General features: G+C 39.9%; 1 protein-coding gene across 1 annotated transcript; it reads right to left on the reverse strand.

Annotated features, from left to right (window-relative positions):
- Nucleotides 1-240: 240 nt before the first annotated feature.
- Nucleotides 241-22676, reverse strand: LOC146668997 (uncharacterized). The gene is made up of 4 exons (XM_085405403.1): nucleotides 21857-22676; nucleotides 9447-9552; nucleotides 1288-1968; nucleotides 241-1215 (listed from the first exon to the last, which is right to left on the reverse strand). Exons 2-4 carry the CDS (start codon nucleotides 9462-9464, stop codon nucleotides 1021-1023), a joined length of 894 nt encoding a protein of 297 aa, XP_085261529.1. The 5' UTR covers nucleotides 9465-9552; nucleotides 21857-22676; the 3' UTR covers nucleotides 241-1020.

Here is a 22676-nt window from a genome sequence, read left to right on the forward strand (position 1 = left end):
ACTCCTCCCACACCCGAGTTTTTGCTTCAGCCACTGCCCGAGCCGCATTCCGCTTGGCCTGTCGATACCTGTCGGCTGCCTCCGGAGTCCCACAGGCCAACCAAGCCCGATAGGACTCCTTCTTCAGCCTGGTGGCTCCCTTCACCTCTGGTGTCCACCATTTGGTTCGGGGATTACCACCGCGGCAGGCACCAACCACCTTGCGGCCGCAGCTCAATGCAGCAGCTTCGGCTGGTGGTGATCAGTTGACAGCTCAGCCCCTCTCTTTACCCGAGTGTCCAGAACATATGGTCGCAGGTCTGCTGATACGATTACAAAATCGATCATCGACCTACGGCCTAGAGCGTCCTGGTGCCACGTGCACTTATGGACACTCTTATGTTTGAACAGGGTGTTCGTTATGGCCAAACTGTGATTAGCACAGAAGTCCAATAACAAAGCACCGCTCGGGTTCAGATCAGGGAGGCCGTTCCTCCCAATCACGCCCCTCCAGGTCTCGCTGTCGTTACCCACGTGAGCATTGAAGTCTCCCAGCAGGACAACAGAGTCTCCAGGTTGAGCACCCTCCAGCACCCCCCCCCCCCCAGGGACTCTAAGAAGGCTGGGTACTCTGAACTGCCACTCGGCGCATAAGCGCAGATGACAGTCAGGACCCGTTCCCCGACCCTAAGGCGCAGGGAACAAACCCTCTCGTCCACCGGGAAAAACCCCAACGTACCGGCAGCAAGCCGAGGGGATATTAGAATACCCACCCCAGCCCGCCGCCTCTCACCAGGGGCAACTCCAGACTGAGACAGAGTCCAGCCCCTCTCCAGGAGACTGGTTCCAGAGCCCAAGCCATGTGTAGAGGTGAGCCCGACTATATCTAGCCGGTACCTCTCAACCTCACGCACTAACTCAGGCTCCTTCCCCACCAGAGAGGTGACATTCCATGTCCCTATTGCCAGTCTTGGCAGCCGGGGGTCAGTCCGCCAAGGCCTCCGCTCCTGGCCGCCACCCGGCACACAATGCACCCGACCCCTATGGCGCCTCCTGTGGGTGGTGGGCCTGCGGGAGGATGGGCCCATGTCTCCTCTTCGGGCTGTGCCCGGCCGGGCCCCATGGACTAAGGCCCGGCCACCAGACGCTCGCCCTCGGGCACCCTCCCCGGGCCTGGCTCCAGGGCGGGGCCCCGGTAACCCTATCCCGGGCAGGGTAAACTGTTCCCTCGGTGTCCTTTTCATAAGGGTCTTTTGTTTGTTCCAAACAGTCAGGCTAAAATGACAAGATAACAATATAAATACATACCTCACAGTAGCTGCACTTGTAGAGTCTCTTTCTGGTGTGGATCTGTTGGTGTTGTCTCAGGTCATGTGGAGATTTAAAAGTCTTCTCACACAGGTCACATCGATAAGGTCTCTCCTCAGTGTGGGTAAACATGTGTCGTTGTAAGTGTGCGTCTGTTGTAAACTGTTTGCCACACTGTTCACAGCAGTACACATCATGTCTGATGTGAATGCGTAGGTGTTTATTTCGGGGCCCTCTCTGGCTGAAAGTTTTTCCACAGATGTCACAGCTGTATGGCTTAATTCCAGAGTGGGTAACTAGATGACTCTGTAAGTGGCTACTGTGAGTAAAAGCTCTGCCACACTGATCACAGCTGTATGCCTTAATTCCAGAGTGGGTAACTAGATGACTCTGTAAGTGGCTACTGCGAGTAAAAGCTCTGCCACACTGATCACAGCTGTACGCTTTAACTCCACTGTGGATGAGTTGGTGTTTTCTTAGGGAAGGCTTGAAGGAAAAAGACTTTCCACACAAGTCACAGCTGAACGGTCTCTCTCCAGTGTGGATGACCTGATGCTGTTTTAGTGAAGCCCTCACAGTAAAACCCTTCCCACACTCGTCACAGGTGTGTTTTTTCTCTCCCTTTCTTCTGTGAGGTTTGTCGGCCTCCTGAGAGCGCTGACTTCTGGCTCCATGTTGGTCCTGCAGTGACAGAGATACAAACAGAGAGTGAAATGCAGTCGTGGAACAAACTCAACCTTCAAACTCCATTACAGTTTTTCTCAGTCGCTTTGGTGCATTTCTCACAACAGAATTGAACTCTCCACCACTACTAAGGCACTTCTCAAAACAATTAGTGCAAACTGCAAAACATGGTGGATAACTTGCAAAAGTGAGTCACTCCATCAAAAAGAAAAGTCAGGTGTCCAAAATAAGTTGTCAATGCATCAACAACAAATCCCTTGAGCAAAACAGATAATACATTCATCAAAAGCAAGTACTTATATCAATCAAAGTGTCAGGGCTGTCACAATTACAAGTCATTACACCAGCACCTTTGGTCACAAAATCAAATGGTTTGAACATGTTCTCATTGTGACGGATTTCTTTGTAGGTGCTTCCCAATGACATGTCAAGTCTGGACAGCATGCATGGCATGTTGAAAACCATAAATTGTAAAGGAAAATCAAGACACTCCATATGCACTCTTGATAATATTTAATTGAAACTGTTCACAGCATTGTGCAAACTGGGGAAATACAGTAAATCAAACATTTTACAGCAAACATAAACTCACTTAGACAGTAAACCTCACTCCAGTGGTTATGAAACAAAAAAACAAAACTGAAAAACAGACACTGCTGCATATCAATCATTGATATCTAGACGCTCCCGTCTGTCTGCCCACATATTTGCATCAACATCACAGCGAATGTCAGCTCTATCGATGCATCGGGGAAAGTATCTTCTGGAGTGTCAACTCCACTCTCTGCAGGACTCTGCTGTGATGTCATCACAAGCTGCATCCATAGCTGCTAGCAGGGTCATTTGGGTATGTGGATGCCTGTCATATACCTTCCACCTCCAGAAAGAGAAAAACTCCTCAATTGGATTTAGGAATGGAGTGTAAGGAGGAAGAAACTCCATAAGTATCCTGTCGTGTGCTGCAAACCACTGCCCGACTACAGCAGAGTGATGGAAGCTAACATTATCCCAAACCACTACATACATTGTCCGATTGTCACCAGGATCATCCCTTTCATTTTGTGGGATTAGGTCCCTATAAAGAGCGTCCAGAAAAGCCAACCGGTGTTGTGTATTGTATGCACCAATACGAGGAATATGGGTGTGAACGCCATTTTCTGAGATTGCTGCACACATTGAAATATTTCCTCCTCGTTGGCCTGGGACATCAATGGTGGCTATTTCTCCAATGTGATTTCGTTCACGCCTTTTGCAAGATTGAATCCCGCTTCGTCAAGATATACAAACGTGTGCAGGGGTTTCATGGAAACTCCTTAAAAATAGGGTTTTCAAAATGGGTGTACAAAGTGTTTGACAAGATGTTCAACAATTTTGAGTGCACTGACACAAGCAATGAAATGAAGACTATTAGTTGTAAGGACAATGACTATTCAGCCGGTACAAGTATGAATAATTGTGACATTCATGATAAAAGAAAGGAGATAGTGATGAATAGGAAGTCAAACGTGACCATTCTTTAGATATTTGTACTCACTCAACTGCTTCATGTCCAAAGGCATTTGCCTTTGGACGCAGTGAACGTGAAACCGCCACAGGGTTGTGCCAAAACGACTACATGTTGTGGTGGTTGAACTAACTGTTGTGCAATGTTTAATTCTGTTGTGAGAAATGCACCAAAGCGACTGAGAAAAACTGTAACACTAGTTTTAAACCTGAAGGTGGAGCGTGGCACCAAACACCTTAAAGGTCTCTTATCCCCACCTGCTAGTTCTAACACATTACATCCAACCTGCTGTTAAAGATAATTCATGACTGTTCAAACACTAAAATCATGCACACACACACACACACACACACACACACACACACACACACACACACACACACACACACACACACACACACACACACACACACTGTTAAGGTTCAAAAATTGAGGAAGGAGAGTACAAACCACCATGGTCCAGAAGCTCTTGGTCAAACAATGATTTTAATGACTACACACGTGTGGGAAGAACACTCTGTACGCAGACAGCAAGTGATCTCCGACTTAATCAAAGCATAAACAGATATTTTATACCGTCAGGGTTTGATTTACTGACGCCCCTTCATGCGTCACAGACAGGATATATACACATACGTCAATATCAAAACCACAACGACTTTTGACACAATTTAAAAGAACAATTGTCTTCTATCTTCATAACAGGTGCTTCCTGTCACTGCCGGATGCTCGCTTGTCATCTTGGCACCTCAGCAGCAGTTCTGCGACAAACTGCTCTTTTTGCAACCCCAAGCAAAACATGATTAAACTTTTACCTATAAATGATTCTCTCTAACTGAGTGTGTGTGTGTCTGTGTGCTAACCACAATTGCACCCTGTTTCACCTCGCCGACTAGCTCCTGACCTCTAACCAGACAGAGAGACAGAAGCCACCCTCAGATATGTAATAACCGAACTGAAACTATGTATGTGTCATCTACTAAATAAATGTTTTAATCAAGAACCCCTACTAAAAGCTTAATACAAGAATATGAACATATAAAAGATATTAAAATGAACTGTTGTGTAAGCATGTATTGCAATTCCTTCTATGTTCTAGTTTTCCCTCAGCATGGATCATCTAGACACTCTCACTAGTGAAGCTTTAGACCATTAATGAACCTGAACATCAACTCAAATAAGCACAGATATGCAATATGTATAAAATAGTTATAACTGCACCTGGAATACAAAGTTAATTTAATACCTGTATGCATAAAACCTTAAAGCCTTCTTAAAGCTATCTGTTACATTGTTAAAGCAATGATCAATTTGAATAACCTAGTAATTCAAATGGCCTCGTCTGGCCTGCTGCTCAAAATAACCTAAGACTGGTTTCACTTCTGCAAACTCTCTGCAAGCCTGTTTCCTGTCAGCCTGTGACTTTTAGTCTTTTCTGAAAGACACACTGTTCAACCTCTGAATGCAATATAAACCACAGATTATATTATTAATGCAATGGTAATAATGATGATTATTTAACAATAGCAGTAAAATAATTTCCCTGCTCCACAACACACACACACACACACACACATTATTTTATAATTTAGATTATTTTGTTGTTTCCTATTACATATTTCTATAATTTGTGTAGATTTATACAGAATTATTCAGTGATAATAAATCCTATGTTTGTTTATTCTAAAGGAACCCCGTTAGCTTCCACAACAGATGTTGCTCGTCTTCCGTCAAATACTCACACAAAATATTACACAATAAAGTCGATTCAAGATATCCACATAATTTCACTCTTACATCCACAGTGAGGTTTCACAATTGTTCAAATATAAGCAATCAATAATAATAATATCAATAACATTGAGGCACATTACACAAATTTCAAAAACAAATCATGTCTTACAATATTTACAACAACTAAAAGCTCTGTAAATCGGCTTTTAAGTGTTCATTGAAGTTTTGAATAATTCTCTAATTTTTTAAGGCAACTTATTCCACTTAAAAGTTGCTCTAAATGTAACAGTTTTACAAAACGTTACTTTTAACTCGAGCATTTACTAAGTTGCAGCTTGTTGAAAACTGTGTAATATGATGATGTATTTCATCTGGATACTGCAGCTGAGCAGAATAAATGTGGTGTGTTTAACAGAATTGCTTTCTTTAGAACTACAAGTAAGCCATAGAATATTTTAGCCTGTACAGGAAGCCAAGAAAGGTTATTATGCATTTTATCAATATTAGTATAGTATGAACATCTTCACACTAATCTGGACGCCTTATTCTGGACTAACTGAAGTCTGTTAAGATCTGTCTCATTAGCTGCTGACCAAATGATTGAACAATACTCCAGATGAGACATTACTAGTGCATTAATGACATCTTTCATAATGAAGAAGTGATACACAAAGAGCATTTCATAGCCATAGCTATGCCTTGTCGGCAGAGTTATGTGACATTAGTGATGTTTGTACTTTCAGCGTTAACTTGGTTTTAAAGCCTTTTAAATATACGCCGTTCAATAGTCGACCTTAATCTGACAGAGAATGTGATGATTTTGTGGATAATTAAAGTCAGTCATATATCCACAAACACAACAAGCTGAAAGTCAGTGATGCTGCTCGGTTTGCAGTCCTGAACATCACGGCACAAGCAGGATTCACTGCACTGTTAATGTGAGCTGTGTTATATTGCTGCCTCTGTTCGGTGGTGTCGAGCCAAACGCACTTTAACGTGTGTTTGAACGAGCTGACGGTTCACTCGTTAAGCTGAAAGAAAGATGCTTTAATCACAGCAGTCACACATGTGTCCACTGCACCATCTGGAACTCTTCTTGTTTACACTCGTAATAACACAAACACTAAATCCTGCTTCTCTGTGCTGTTGTGTAGCAGTGTGTACACCTGAGACTGTCACCTGTCTGTCTGTCCTGCACTCTCTCTCTGTTTCTTTCTCTCTGATTGTGGAATAAAAGTATGAACATGTGTTTATAAGTTACACTTGTGTTTGAATCCTGCAGCTTATCACACATTTGATTTCCATGTGTGACGACTGCAAGTGTCCAGAGTGAGGACAGACTGAGGGACCCACTGCTGCACATCATCTGTGAGGCTTTGCACCCCTGATGATCCACCAGGACAAACTCAGCAGTGTGTGAGGAAGAGGAGGAGGAAGAGCCAGCAGCAGCTGACAGATGGAGAGAATAGACAGACTGTTCCCTGTTTGTGAAGGACTGCTAGGAAAGTTTAACATAACTGTCTGTGCTGAATCAGTCTTATTAGGTAATGTTCAAATAATGTGATCATCCCAGTGTTTTCAGTGTGGGAGAAAGTACTCAGGGCCTTCAAGTTACACACTATGAAAGGCAGCAACAAGTTTAATGTTCAGAAACCTAAAGTCTGTATCAGCAGCAGGATTAGGGATGGGTATCGAAAACCGGTTCTTGTTGAGAACCGGTTCCCACTGTTTCAATTCCTTGGAATCGTTTGCCATTTTTTCAAACGATTCCCTTATCGATTTCAGTCGCCCCGAATGACGTCACCACGTTGCGGAGCGTCATTTACCTGGCAGGAAACACGGCGCCTAAGCGGCTCAAACGCTCAAAAGTTTGATTATACTTGATGAGAACCGATGACAACAGGGCAACTTGCAAAGTAGATATTTCATTTAAGGGAGGAAACACTACGAATATGCAAAAGCATTTGCTCACAAAACACGCGATGACACGTGTTTTTAATACCGCTCCGGACTCATGACTCTCAACCCAGCAGCAGCGCTAACGTTTGCACGTCCTCTCCCGTTAATGCGGCAGGTAAATAATCAACTAACAGTGCATATTATGTTAGCGCGATCTGCCTTATTCCAAAACCTGCCATTACTGTACATGTAGGTGACCATGATGAGAGAGACAGACAGAGTCTGGCTGGCGCTCGCTGGCAGTTCTCGCTGCAGTCTACCAGTAGCGTCTCCTTTCAGGCCAGGATAGACTAATGTCACCGAGCAGTGTCTAAGTTTGTGGTCAAAGGCTTGCACCCATTTGCCACAGCAGATGCCCCGATTTTTGGTAAGTGAATGTGTTTAATTGTAGGCAGGACATTACAGGATATTCTTGTGTAATTGCCACAGAACAATTTATATTATACTTTGTTATTGCTACAGAAGAATATTTATTTTATTATTTTACATTTACAATTTTTTTTCCTGGGGACCCTGTGACACCCCATTGAAGAGCCGTAGGCTGGATCTCTTAAGATCTCACTGTTGGGTTTGTAAGGCCATGTTACTCCTAAATTTCTATCTTCTTCAAAGAGAAGATATAAAACAAAGTTCTAAGCTAATCGACCTTAGTGTTCTCTTTTAAAAAAAAAAAAAAAAAAGAATCGATAAGAGAATCGATAAAGAATTGAATCGTTAAACAGAATCGAAATCGTTAAAATCTTATCAATACCCATCCCTAAGCAGGATGGAGCTAAAAATAAATGTTGGTTTCAGTTCTATGAAGCTTTGAGTATTTTGGATCAGTAGCTGCTGTGTTTGTTGCATCATGTTGCTGTAACTGTTTATATGCTTTATATATTCTGAGCTAAGTTGATCTATAGTGTTACATCATATTCTATAAGGATGTTATGTGTTTGTAGACTTTCTGCCCAGTTTGACCCATTTAGCAGAAGTCAGCCTGTTTAAGGCTCTGATATCTATTCTGTGTGACTTAAAGCAGTTATGACATGGTCTGATTTACTCACCCAATAAAGGAATATTTCATATATCAGTCGACTCTTCATTCTATCAGACACAGTTATCACAGCTCCTACATTTGCTTTTTACACATATATGTAAGCAATGAGCCACATTTAGTACCAACATATTAAATGAACAATATTTGTCTCTTATATATGATACATCTATATAAACACTGTCACAGATACTTGTCTGTGAGTGAAGTGATTAATATAATAACTATAATATTGGCCATATCATATTTACATTACCACAGTGAGATGACTTTAGTCTCATGAACAACATCAGCTAATTGTTATTTACAGCTAATCTTAAACGACTGTTCAGCACAGAAATGAAGCCCAACAATCATGTTTCACAGTCCTGTGGTCTCAGCCTCAGATACTCATCAAATCACGCAGAGCTCATGTAGAAACAAATGAACTAAATATGTTCTCCTTCATTTCTGTCAAACAAAGCTGTATGAAACGTTTCCAGCTGTTAGTATCATGGTTGCTAGGCAACCTGGGCAGCGCGACGGAGGATAGACGTCCCATTTCACGAGCCTACGAGCCTCGCACTTCGGCCTTAGCGGTCTTTGAGTACGCGGCCCTTGAGGACTTTAAAGCTGCAGAACCTGAATCGGGATACAGCCATGATGATCTCCAGCCTCGTGCTCGCCAACATTCTCACCTGAGTTAAGAAGACGATCACTGAAATGGTCTCAGCAGGTCCTTTGATGACAGCAATGAAATGCAGTGGTAAGGCTTTTTGGGGATTAAGTTCGTTTTCATGGCAAAGAAGGACGATGCAGTTCATCTGATCACTCCTCATAACATTCTGGAGTGCAGGCAAAATGCTATTATAAAAACTTAAGCAGCAACTTCTCCAGGTTCCAATATTTATGCAATTCTCAAACCTTTTGGCCACGACTGTATAACCTCTTCTGAAGTTTAGTGGATATTATACATGGTTATGCTCAGGATGTGTCGGCCAGTTTCCACTGGAAACGCCTTTTGGTTAAACTGTCAGCGAGGAATTTGCATTTGCACTGTTACATTTTTATATAACTTTAATGCACATAAACAACAGCTGCTTGTTTCAGTGAAAATACATTGATGGCTTTTTAATAAAGTTGTGGAGCTGTAAAGTATTTTGTCTGCTGTCAATTCTATCGTCAGCTACATCGTTATGGCAAATGTTCAAATGTATATGGTGATAAATATCTTTGGTCATATGGTCCTGCTCTGTCTGTCACCTTCTGTGTTGAGCTCATTGTTTCCTCTGTAGTGGCTGAGCTGAGTCCAAGTAGCTGAAAATGTTCCTCTGCTGCTCCGTCAGACTCTCCTCCTCCTGCTGATCAGCTGGGACACAAAACAGATCTTTGTTAGGCTCCGCACTGCACTGAAGAGTCAAAGTGTCTCATATGTTCATCTGACAAGTAAAAGAACACATTTTTGTTTCCCGAGGTGGGCAACTTGTTGGAAACAAACACAAAAGCTTTGAGCACTGATACCTGCCATTGCTGGCATTGAAAGATGCAACGCCAGCAATGTGGATTGTCAAGACTCAAACCAATCATCAAGCAAAGACAACAGGGATCATTTGTTTCTGTTTATTTAGCATTCACAGCATTTGTAGTTGCCTTCTGTGCAGGGGAAGTCCACGCACACTGTGTGGTACTGCCATCCGCAGAAGGTGCATTCAACCTCTGTAAGAGAAACGAGGTTGTCTGAGACTGAAATGATATTAACTAAAGAAGTGGTGATTTGTAAAACTTCACATTTTGATCCGGGACGTACTCTGCATGAAAACAAGCGCTCACTCTTCCTGCTCAACAAATGACAAGGGCGGAGCCTTATACCACGTGATACAGAAGCTGTGCCGTGTGATGCTAAAATTAGCAGGGAAAAAACAACGGAGAGCACGTCAGGGATGACGAGAAAGTGACAGGAGAAAATCCGTCCCGGTCAACCACCCAAACATCAATAACGGGAACCTTATACAGCGCTTCCCTATACACGTCGAACTCCCGCAGGCACAAAGACATTACGGAGGCTATCACTTATCACCTGACCAAAGATATGGCTCCATCAACACTGTGCAAAACGAGGGATTTAGGAAAACGATCAACACCCTAGACAAACGCTACACAGTGCCGTCCCGCAACTATTTTTCTATTGTTGCACTACCTGCTCTGTACACGCAGCGTCGAGCAACGGTGGAGACGGAATTTCAAGCAGGACAACATTTTGCTGCAACAACAAAACGTGAGACATTTGTTGTTTTTATGTTTATTTATTGTTATGAGAGAATCATGATCTCAATTCTAAGCCAAAAAATGGTGATTCTCATTTTATGCAAAATCGTGCAGCCCTAACATTAACACAAAACTATTGTTTCACCAGAGAAACGCACATGAAGAGAGAGAGAGAGACAATAACAGCTACCAAACAGTCGTCATAATTCGTCACACAATGAGAAAAGGACAAATCAACAAGTAACAATGACTAATTACTATTAAAATCTGTAACATAATGTATTGTTTGGAGTTTAGTCTGATTGGTTCAGGATGAGCTGCCATTATCCAATCACACGTCTGCTTACCTGCATCTTTTCTCTTTTTTCTAACCTGAGCACCTGATGGCTTTGAACTTTTGTTGTCCATCTTCCATTGGTTTGAATTTTGCGCTGCAGTACAAACACAAATCCCCCAACCCGAGGATCAGCACAATTAACCTAACAGACCTACACCTTAGTTCACAGATTCACTTTGTCTAAGGTTGATTTCTGGGATTTCACACAACCCAGGATTCAGATCGTGAATCCATGATGGGCTTGGATTTACATCATTATAAATGAAATGTGCTCTACTTGGAAGCAGCCGGCCCCGCCCCTTTTGACGGGTTGTGTGAGACTTTAAATCATCAAACTGTAAATTATAAATTTAAATTGTTATTGATCCTTTACCCCGAGTCCTAAAGTGTAGATTTATTTTCTTACTCTTCTTATATTTATTGTTTGTTTACTTGCACCGCTGTAACTGCAGCCTCGTCGTCTCGTCTCTCTATATGCTGGACTGTCTGTAGCGGAGATGACAATAAAGTTTACTTTGACTTCAGCAGCGCGCAGGCGCACCGAGGGCTCTCGCGCTCACGTTATAGAATTTAGAAAAAACATGGGTGCAGATTATAAGTCTGTATCATAATATCTGTTTGTTGTTTTTATTTTGTTTTGCGAGTTGGTTATTAGATGCCGCTCCAGCCAGCCAGAGACTCCCCGCCGCCCCGCCCTCTCCTCCCTGTGCCGCCAGCAGCAGGCGCACCTCGCAAACGGAGGGCGCCCTTACTCCCAGCAAATGGCTGATAGAAAACCGATCGGTGCCTACGAATTTCCCAATATGCGCTGGCATGACGTCGGGGAAGCATGGGTACGACCGATTATTTTATTTTTTTCTTGCCCGTGATGCCCCCCCCACCACGATGCATTCTATTGGTTTGCACACTTACACACACCCAGCTGTGGTTTCCTGTTTTGCTGGACTCTGGAGAGCCCCGCCTTTAACGCTCTTCTCTCACAGAGAGCAACAGAAAACTTGGAAAAACTCCAGATTGACTGAACTCAGTTCAAAGTTACCTTGACACCTTTAGATGTGAGACGTAGTGATGGTCCGCTTGAAGCTGACGCTCCGGTGCGTGTGTCAGAAAGATCAACGCGCTGCTTCAGAAGCACCGTGTCGAGGCTTGATTCGTTTGGCCAGAGTCACGTGATCAGTGACGTCTGAAGCTTCGTTTAGAACGTACCTTTTTTTAAATCGAACTTTATTGAAACACAATGAGTATACAACATACAAACAGATAAAGTTTACAAAAGAACAGAACATGAACATACAGAACCAGGAGTAAAAAAATTATGATATGAGTAGGCGAATAAAATCAACATATTGTAACGTGCAGTGGAGATGAAGCCAGCCGCGGAGGTGTGCAGGTGGATAGCGAATGAGCAACAGCTTCTGACTTTCCAAAAAGTACTCATTTATTTACAATATCAAAAATAAAAGTGCTACCTCTACCACACATTACTAAAGAGCACACTAGTCCGCGTACACACGGGAGCATCCATTACAGGAGGAGTGCGAATAATGAACAAAAAGGGGGTGACACCAGTCGTGAGACAGGAGGCGCCGCCATGTGGTGATACACTGCATTACAATAGCAACTGTTACAATATAAATATTGTTCTGAGAGGCTTTTTGTTGGTTGAGTCTGAAATTGATTGTATGTACAATTCATATCCTTATAAAAAGGCAGAAATATGGTGTTTTATTAATAAACTTACATTTATGGATATAAAATAGCTAAAAGTATTAACAAATATTTTATAAAAAACATTTATCACTCTTCCTGGGGAACTTAAAGAAACAGAATAAAACATTTTCCATCGTAAAGAAAACTCCCTTAAAATATGGACAATAACAAAACTGCTAAATTCTTCCAGAATCTCTGTGTAGAGGAACCAAAAGAGATGTGCCACAGTTTCTGGATGATCCCCACAGAAAGTTCAATTAGTATTTATGTCTCTTTTAAATGTTACCATATAGTGACTGGCTGGGTAACATTTATGAAGAATTTTATATGAGATTTCCTTCACCTTGTTCACAATTAGATATTTATGGGATCATCCAGACTGTCTTCCAGGTGATATCTGGAACATGTCGGTTCCAGTAAGATATTCTATATATGGGAGAGACATGATATCTTCTTGGAATAAACTACGTATTCTCTTATTGCTGTTACCAAGTTCCTGTGAAAAGCAGATTTTTCCCACTGCTGACTCAGCTGGATCAGGGAGAGTGACTGAGGCAGATATTTAGCTGTCAGTGTTTTTATATAACATTAAAGTCCCTGAGGGTATGGCACCAAGCACCATTGAGAATTCCCCAACACTGTTTGACAAGTTTGACGAGCATCTTGACTTTTGGTCTTTGGATATTAACAGTCCTGGATATGTGACTTCTTGTTTAACAGAAATGTTACAGAGAGCATTTGCAGTGCAGCCTTTAATTGCTAGTAATTCACATTTTTTTAGATTTCGACATAAAGCAGATGCCTCAGAGAAATCACTAATAACACTAAGGGCTGGACGGATTTGATTTGCATTCTTCAAGAAGAGTGTGGTGTCATCAGCTAGCTGGCTGATGATGAGCTCCTTATCAGCTGTGCTGATTCCATGTATAACAGGTCAAATCTCGGGGTGGAGTCTTAATCATTTTAATTGAGCTATTGCCATTCGTGTACAAGGTTTTGATAGCTTTACAGAAAAATGCCAAATTTTTCCAAAGAGTGGAAAATAAATTGATGTTCAATTGTATCAAAAGCCTTTTAAAAATCCAGGAAGAGAATGAAGCTATAGTCAGATACCAAATCAGAGTAATCAAGTAGATCTAAAACCAGTCTAATGTTCTTAGAAAGGTGTCTGTTTCTCATAAAGCCTGATTGTGTCTCATCGATAATTGTGTCCAAGAACTCTTTCATTCTGTTAGCAAGTACTAAAGCCATAATCTCATAGTCATCATTGAGCAGACAGATGGGTCTCCAATTATCAATAAGAAGTAAGTCTTTGTTTGGCTTTGGAATAAGTGTTATGAGACCCTGAGTAAGAGTAGGAGGGAGGATGTTATTCTCTACACTTCCTATGAAAAGCTGCAGTAAGACGGAGCCAGGAGATTAGAAAATGATTCTTAAAACTCTGCAGTTAAACCATCTGTGCCGGGAGATTTGTTGGCCTTAAGTGCAGAAATAGGATTACAAACATCCTCCACAGTCAGAGGGCTGTCACAGTGACTTCTATCTTCCACAACAATAGTTTTTAGGTTTTTAATATTATTGAGAAACAGCGTTGAGACATATATATATATATTCTACTTTTCTAAATGATTGACTATTTCAATGGAGAACCTAAATGACACGGACCCGTGTTTGTTATTACATATCTCTATTTTGAATGTGACAAGTCTATCATTGCCTGTTATTCATAGGTATTAACAGAGTTTTTGGCCTTTTTTTCCTCTATAACAGTTAATTGACTCTTTACAGTGGCCTGCTATGGTTAATAATAACATGTTCAGTCATGAGTGAAATCAAAGCTTTTCTTCACTTTAGCATTTAACATTCCCAACAATATAATGTGATACCTTAATTAAAACACAGCTAATAAAACACAATTTTCTTAATGCAAACATCAGTGACTCAACATTAGCAACCAAAGGGTTCAGTCTGCAGCTCACACTCATGTGAAGCTACAGCCTCCCCCTTTAGTCTCTGTCATCCTTCTGCTCCTGCAACAACAAAACAAAGCAAGACAAAACCTCCACCCTTCTTCTACAGGCTGGGTGAATTGTTGTGGACATTCACTAATCCTAAAGTCGGCACCGTTTTTGTCTCAGTATCAAGTCAGTTAAACTTTTAGTCGTCAGTCCATCACAGTCCAGTCACATGCATACATCCACACACATTCATACCAGATATTGCTGATAATGGAGTCTCACGCGCAGCCTATTCGAGCCTCCATCACCAGCAAGATGACGTCATAATTTTAAAGGAAAACAGCTCCTTGTTTTTGGACTGGATTGACTCGCTGCAATCCTTTTAGGCTCAGGACTTCTCATGTGATCAATGTCCCATATAAGTGAATTTCTCCCAAGCCCATTATAATCATGGAGAAAAACACTTTGCCACTGTTTCCAGTAAGAATATTTTATAGCGCTTTAAAGTTCAATCTCTCAGGTCTGGATTAAAGAGCTGATTTGTTAAATCAGGAACTCACAAAATACCAAAATATCACCACCGGTGGATCACACCTCTCAGATGTTCTTATCTCAGTGCACTGTAACAAAAGCACAAACAAACGTAATCGAGAGCCTTTATAATTAAGTGCTTAAGCTACAGAGATCGAGAAGGCATTATGAAAGCCGCTAGGACAATAAAGGAATTGTCGTATAAGGACAACAAGATAGCCTTCCTGCCGGACCTACCTGCAGAGACATATAGACAACAGCGCCAGTATGATGGTGTGAGGAAGAAGCTGCGGGAGATTGGATTATGGAAACACAGGATCATTTACCCGGCGAGGTTGCTTTTGACCAACGAGGAACGTACGCAGGTATTCGATACTCCAGCGGACGTGGACGTCTACATTAAGAGCCTTGAACAAGCACAAAATGCTTGATAAGGCATATGATGGTAGATCAATAACTCTGCTCTAACTATATTTACGCACTCTAATGAAAAGAACAATTTACTATATTGCCAAAGGATTACTACATAATGCTGGGCTAGACATTGGCTATTTTGTTTTCTTAATAAGAGTTACTAGTAGTTTCACTTACTGTGTTAAATATGGGAGAGTTAAAACTTGATAAGGTGGATTTATTTCTATTGTTAATATGTATATATATATTTTTCTTTTTTTTCTCTTCTTCTCTTTTTTTTTTCTTTTTTTTCTATTTTTAATGTAACAACTGTTGCTAAACGCGGGTAATTAGTTCCTCGGCCTAGAGTGGTCATGTTTCAAGAAGAGAACGGAAGTATTTTTGGGGTTAAGGGATACCTGTATGTTCGTATTCAGGCTGGGGTGTGGGAAGGGTTGCTCTCTCAAATCGATAAATGCTCAACATGGTATAATATCTTTCTTTTTTTTTCTGTGTATATATATGTGTGTATTTAGTTAATAGTATAGGTTAATAGAAGTGAATATACATGACAGAAGTCTTGATTGACTGTGCTTCTTGGAATTGTAGAGGTTTGCGCACGTTAGTAAAAATAAAACAAGTCACTAGTAGGATTAAGAATTTAAAGGCCAAAATAGTGTTTCTACAAGAAACTCATATGCTAGATAGTGAGACAAATAGAATGAAACGTAGATGGCCAGGTCAAATATTTTCAGCGCCCTACTCCTCCAATTCCAGGGGCGTCATGATAATGATTCATAAATCTATACCTTTTCAAGTTGAGCACGTGCTTAAGGATAGTAATGGTCGTTTTCTAATAATACAAGGAAATCTACTCTCCACTAGACTAAATTTAATTAATATTTATGGCCCAAATGAAGATAATCCAAACTTTTATAGCAATTTATTTCTTAAAATCTCAGACTTGCAAGGTAAATGTATAATTGCTGGGGACTTAAATTGTGCTCTGAATCCACAGAAGGATAAATCCTCAGGCATGGATAATACTCACAATAGAACACGAAAGGTGATCAAACAATTCATGAAGGAGTTAAATTTAAGTGATATATGGCGAGATCAAAATCCAACCAAGTTACAATATTCTTGCTGGTCAGGTACACATAAAGCGTACTCTAGAATAGATTACTTCTTGGTATCAAATGAGTTGGTTCATTTTATAAAAGATTGCCAGTATAAGGAAATAGTAATTTCGGACCATGCAGTCGTTACTTTGACTCTCATAGAACCAAAACTGATCAAGACTCGATTTGAATGGAGGTTTCAACTGAAGTGGATGCAGGATAAACAGTTTCTTGAGTTTTTAGGCAAGCAAATTAATGAATACTTTGAACATAACTCAGATCAAACATCGGCAAGTGTAAGATGGGAAGCCTTTAAAGCATACTTAAGAGGGCAAATTATAAGCTATACTAGTAATAAAACAAGAGAAAGAAATCAAAGGATAAAATATCTGGAAGTAAGAATAAAAAAGAAGAGATTAGCTTTCAATCAGGTCAAAACAATGAGTATATTGTAAAAGAATTATTACTATTGAGAACGCAATATAATGAAATGACAAGTGAAAAAGCAGCTGTTAATTTATTGAGATTAAAGCAACAATTCTATGACCAAGGTGAAAAACCCAGCAAACTCCTGGCATGGCGTATAAAAAAGATGGAATCTGAAAAGGCAATTACAAAATTAGAAAATTCAAATGGTAATACTATAGTAGACCCATTAGAGATAAATAATGCATTTAAAAGATTTTATGAAACGCTATATAACTCTGAACTCAATAATGTAACTAGAATGCAATCTTTATTTCTAGATAAACTTGAAATACCAAAAATTTCAGAAAAAGACAAAGTAAATGTTGATAGGCAAATTAGTATACATGAAATTATAGATGCAATAAACTCCTTAAATGCTGGCAAAACAGCTGGTCCAGATGGATTGCCAATTGACCTTTACAAATATTTTAAAGATAAATTAGCACAGCCCCTCTTAGATATGTATATAGAATGTTTTAATAATGGCAATCTTACTGACTCATTAAGGAAGTCCCTGATAATACTGCTTCCTAAACCTGGAAAACTAAATAATAAGTGTGAAAATATGCGTCCTATAAGCTTAATCAATACAGACACTAAAATTATTTGTAAAATTTTTGCTAAAAGATTAGAAAGTATTCTTCCAGTTATTATAGGGGATGATCAAAATGGATTTGTTAAACATAGACAGGGTTTTCATAATGTAAGACGAGTTTTAAACATTCTTCATAATCAAAGTGAGCAGGACGATACAGCCATTCTTTCGCTTGACGCGGAGAAGGCTTTTGATAGAATTGAGCGGTCATATCTTTTTGATGTCATTGTTAGATTTGGGTTTGGAAAGGTATTTCTGCATTGGATCAAGCTATTACATTGTCACTCTGTGGCTCAGGTTAAGACAAATGAGATAATCTCTGAACAATTTGATATTAAAAGAGGGTGCCCGCAGGGTTCACCCTTATCTCCACTTTTATTCCTTTTAGCTATTGAACCTCTGGCAATAGCTGTTAGAAACAGCGGACAGATACAAGGTGTTAGGATTGGTAGAAAGGAACATAGAATTGCTTTATTTGCTGATGATATCATAATATTTTTAAAGCAATTAAAAAATTCTGTGCCCGCTGTAAAGGATTTATTAGATCAGTTTGGGGTTTTCTCAGGGTATAAAGTTAATGTAACAAAATCATCATTAATGTTACTTAATCAAGGGTACAATCAAAACGTAAATCAGAATGTATCTGGCTTTACTGTTAACTCTGAATTCATCTATCTAGGTATTAAAATAGTTCCTTCATTAAAAGATGTGGTGGTACTTAACTATAATATAATACTACAGAAAATTTCCAAAGATTTGGAGCGTTGGATAAGTCTACCACTATCTATTATTGGAAGGATAAGTGTTCTTAAAATGAATGTATTACCTAGACTGTTGTATATGTTTCAAAATGTCCCACTGGCTCCTCCTGCTGGATTATTTACTAAATTAACATCACTAATCAGAGAGTTTATCTGGAACAAGAAGCAGCCTCGTATTCGTTTGTCTTTGTTGTACCTTCCCTTTGATACAGGGGGATTGAAATGCCCCAACTTTTACTGGTACTATTTGGCTATTCAATTAAGGACAATAAGATTTTATTTTTCATCCCAAAATACCCCGTCATGGGTGGGGATGGAAGCAAATGCTCTTAAAATGCCATTAAATTTGTACTTATATTCTGCAAAATCCAAACAGTTAAAGAAAGAAAATAATCCTATAGTTCAAAACATGACTGAAGTCTGGTTTACAATAAAAGAAATGATGAATATTAAGAACAATCTCTCTCAGTTTAGCCCCATCTGGGGAAATGCCTTATTTGTACCAGGAAAGTTGGATGCAGGGTTTCAGGATTGGGCAGTAAAAGGTGTTAAGAAAGTGGGTGATCTGTTTTGTGATGGAGTAATGGTCTCATTTGAGGATTTAGTCTCAAAATTTCAAATCCCCCAAAAACACTTTTTTAAGTATTTACAAATTAGAAGCTTTATTTCATCTATGCAAAATAAATCCCTTAATTTTCCCCAGTTAAGTAAGCTAGAGGAGTTTATGGTGAAAAAAGGTGGTAATAAAGGCTTAATTTCAACATTTTATAATTGGATTGTTTCTGCCTCTTCAGAAACATCAGTTTCTAAGTTGGAAGCTTGGAGAAAGGACCTAAATATTAATATTTCTGAGGAGACATGGAAGTTAATTTGCTTAAAAGCTCAAAAACAATCGATTAACAGTAACTTAAAATTACTACAATACAATTGGATCATGCAAACATATGTAACACCGGTGAAACTGAATAAATATAATAATAGAATACCAGATACATGTTTTAAATGTGGAGAAGCCCGTGGAACATTTTTTCATTGTATATGGGAATGTAGAATTGTTTGTGCCTTTTGGCAGGAGGTGATGAACAAAATAAACCAAATTTTAAATAAAAAGATCACTTTGGATGTAGAAATGATGCTACTACAAGTGTATCCTAAAAATATTAAATTAACAACCTATCAAATTAAGTTTATGGATTATTGTACATTACAGGCAAAACGTATGATTGCAATAAATTGGAAAACATCAATTCCTCCTGCTATTGGCGCTTGGATAAACTCCTTGACACAGTGTATGGAAATGGAAAGGATTACGTACTTTCTGAAAAATAAGTTAATATATTTTGATGAAATTTGGAAGCCATTTAAAAATTTTTTAAAAGTAGTAAATATAGAACAACTTATGTAGGAGAGTGGAGTAGGAGGAAATTGTTTAGCATGTGCATGCTATTTTTTATTGTTTATTCCTATTGATTATATTTTCTTATTTCTTTTTTTTTTTGGTTTTTTTTTCTTGAATTATGTATAAATGCCACATATGGTACAATTGTATATATATTTCATGTGAGCTTGTTCTTTTTTTTTCTTTGTTCGGAAGAGAGCAGAGTGGGAGGTGAGGGTGGGGGAAAAGGGTTTCTATTACAACAGCATATTATTGGAAACTACCTTTGTATGTTGTTGGAAAAGTAATAAAAATATTAAAAAAAAAAAAAACCCAAAACAAACGTAATCAATAAAATACTAATAAAGTAACAGATACTGGGGCCCATTGCAAACATGTCCAAGCATAAAACCATCTTTCTCTCTCTTAGAGAAAGAAAACAATCCAAACCTCACTGATAAAATCAACCTAGTGTCAAGCAAAACCCAAAAATCAACCAAAACTTCACCAGAAAGTTTTCCTCCCTCCCGGGACAATATTGTGCAGGAATACAGGCACCGTAACTCCTTCTTGCACTGACAAAAACATGTTGGATTTACTTGATTCAATAGTGGACACTGGTTGCACACAAAGGTTTTGCTTTGGCAGAAACTTAAACAACTGAGTTAAATCAACACAACCTTTTCATATTCAGTAAACCTGCATGTTATGTTCATAAAACACGATTGAAACATGTTCAGATGGAGTAAGTTGAGCTCCTGGAACATTTTAATCCTTCAATTGAAACTGAATGGGTCTACAACAACTACCATCCTCCTATCTCTATCCTGGTTGCAGCAGGGCTGGGAAATAACCCTGAAGTGATAGGTTACCAGGCAGGGTACACCCTGGACAGCTCACCAGTCTATCAGATAGAAACACACAGCCGTTTACATTCATGGATAATTTAGCCCAGGACCTTCTTACTGTGGAGCAACAGCACTAACCAGCATGCCAACAATGGAGGAAATACAGGAAAGCTATGATTTCCTGTATTTGAGGCAGAATTATTTTGTTCTTGCCCTTGACAGGTTAATCCACAATAAATAGCAACAGCATGCATGTGGTGTGTGTGTCGTTGTCTGCCTCTTATAACTCCAGTGATTTTCCTGTAGTTTGAAATCTTATGCGGTGTTGACACAATAATTTGTTGTAAACCAGGAAATTCCCAACTGTGGTAGAAAGCACAGCTTAGCCTTAGCAAATGTTCAAAGAAAAGTCGTCACTTCCTGATTTCTGCTTCACTGATAAATATTGTCACACTGGGGTTTTTGCAAATGATATCAGTGAGCACTGTGTGGCAGCTGGAGTCAGACAACTGAAGCTCCCACAATCAAGACCACAAACAGCTTTCAAAGGAGATTTGAAGCTTTTCTGGCAGCAAGCTTCATGATTTATGGGACTGGAACTGGAACAGAAACTACCTGATCACCAATGGTGAGCTGGCATGGAATTATTTTTATGACATTTTATCAAAGTTATAAATAAGCATGCCCATTAACACATAGTGAGTGAGCATGTTGTCTTCCCACGCAGTGAACAGCGGATGCTAATGTTTCTGTCACTTTTTACAGAGTCAAACTCAAAGTAAGGTCAGTGCTTCCACGCTTTAAACGCTGCACGCTCACACTCTCTCCACACTCGATAGATTATCCATTGTTCATCTGCACACAGCTGCGGTTTTAGTAACGCAGTAACGCAGCGTGCTTACAGGAAAGTAACAGTAATCTAATTACCTTTTTTGCAATAGTAATCCCTCACTTTACTCGTTTCTTGAAAAAAGTAATCGGATTACTTCCCATCTCTGGTTGGAGCTGTGCACTTGTGGGTTCCACCTTGTGTACACGTTTATCTTTGCTGTGTGTACTTGTACCTCTGAGTGGAAGCTGAACTCTTGAGTTCGAGTATCGAAGCATCAGCTGTGACGTTAAAGTCCAAACAGCTCGTTCATTTGACGTGCAAATGAACGAAGGTAACGCTGTTTTCATGTGGATGTGTCACTGAGACACTTTCCACATCCACAGCTCACAAAATGGGAAAACTATAGAAGTATAACAATGAAGAAGTTACTATGTTACGGGTCCCAAGGATGAAGACCTCGATGACAAATATGTTACCTGTAAAAGCAGGTGAAGAGCAGAGTAAGGAAGACACGATGCGTCTCTGCTTTCCTCCAGAACGTGTCTGAGTCTGATTTATTTCACACAAATAAATGCTATAAAACACTAAACATGAGCTTTCAATATACTGTTCAGCTGGTTCCTCATTCACATCAATTACATTTACTTATTTCACAACATCAGTGAAATATACTCTTTTTAACTGGTTCAGTTTCTCAAGTTCACACTTCTTTCCATAACAGCTACATCCTTTTATCATATCAATAAACACATCACATTGTCTTCTGCAGTGTCTTACTGGCTAAACAGTTATATTCAATAACAGCATTGGTAAATACATTACATTTGTTCCCTCCAGTAATTTACTGGCAAAATCACTATTTAGTGCATCATGAAACACAGCTTGTTGAATCAACCCATGAATGCCTCTGTTAGCTACACAGAGTTGCTCAGAGTGCTTGTGTTACACTAGCTAATCTACTCAGTCACTTTAACAGAACTATTAACATTCACATCTCACAGAACTGATTTGATTGGAGCATTACAACACGTTTGCACAGAGCATAGGAGCGCACTGACTCTGCTTCACGAGCGCTCCACCTAACGAGCGGGCTCGCGGTGCGGTCGCGCGGGACACTCCTCTGGTTTTCTCCCGTGTTTACATATAAATAACTTTGGCGGACCGCCTTAACTCTCCCATTCACATTAACGTGGGTAACCATGGTGACAATAAACAACATTTTCGGTGCGAGCACCGTGTACCGACCTGTAAAAGCAGGTGAAGAGCAGAGTAAGGAAGACACGATGCGTCTCTGCT

This window comes from Rhamphochromis longiceps, linkage group LG5, assembly GCF_057381845.1.
Source record: "Rhamphochromis longiceps isolate RC_006_pf linkage group LG5, R_longiceps_female_GT1.1, whole genome shotgun sequence".
NCBI classification, from domain to species: Eukaryota; Metazoa; Chordata; class Actinopteri; order Cichliformes; family Cichlidae; genus Rhamphochromis; species Rhamphochromis longiceps.

Coding starts and splice junctions, on each gene's coding strand:
- LOC146668997 (XM_085405403.1), bottom strand. Junction 1,216..1,287: donor ACAAGTGCAGCTACTGTGAG/GTATGTATTTAT, acceptor CCTTATGAAAAG/GACACCGAGGGAACAGTTTA.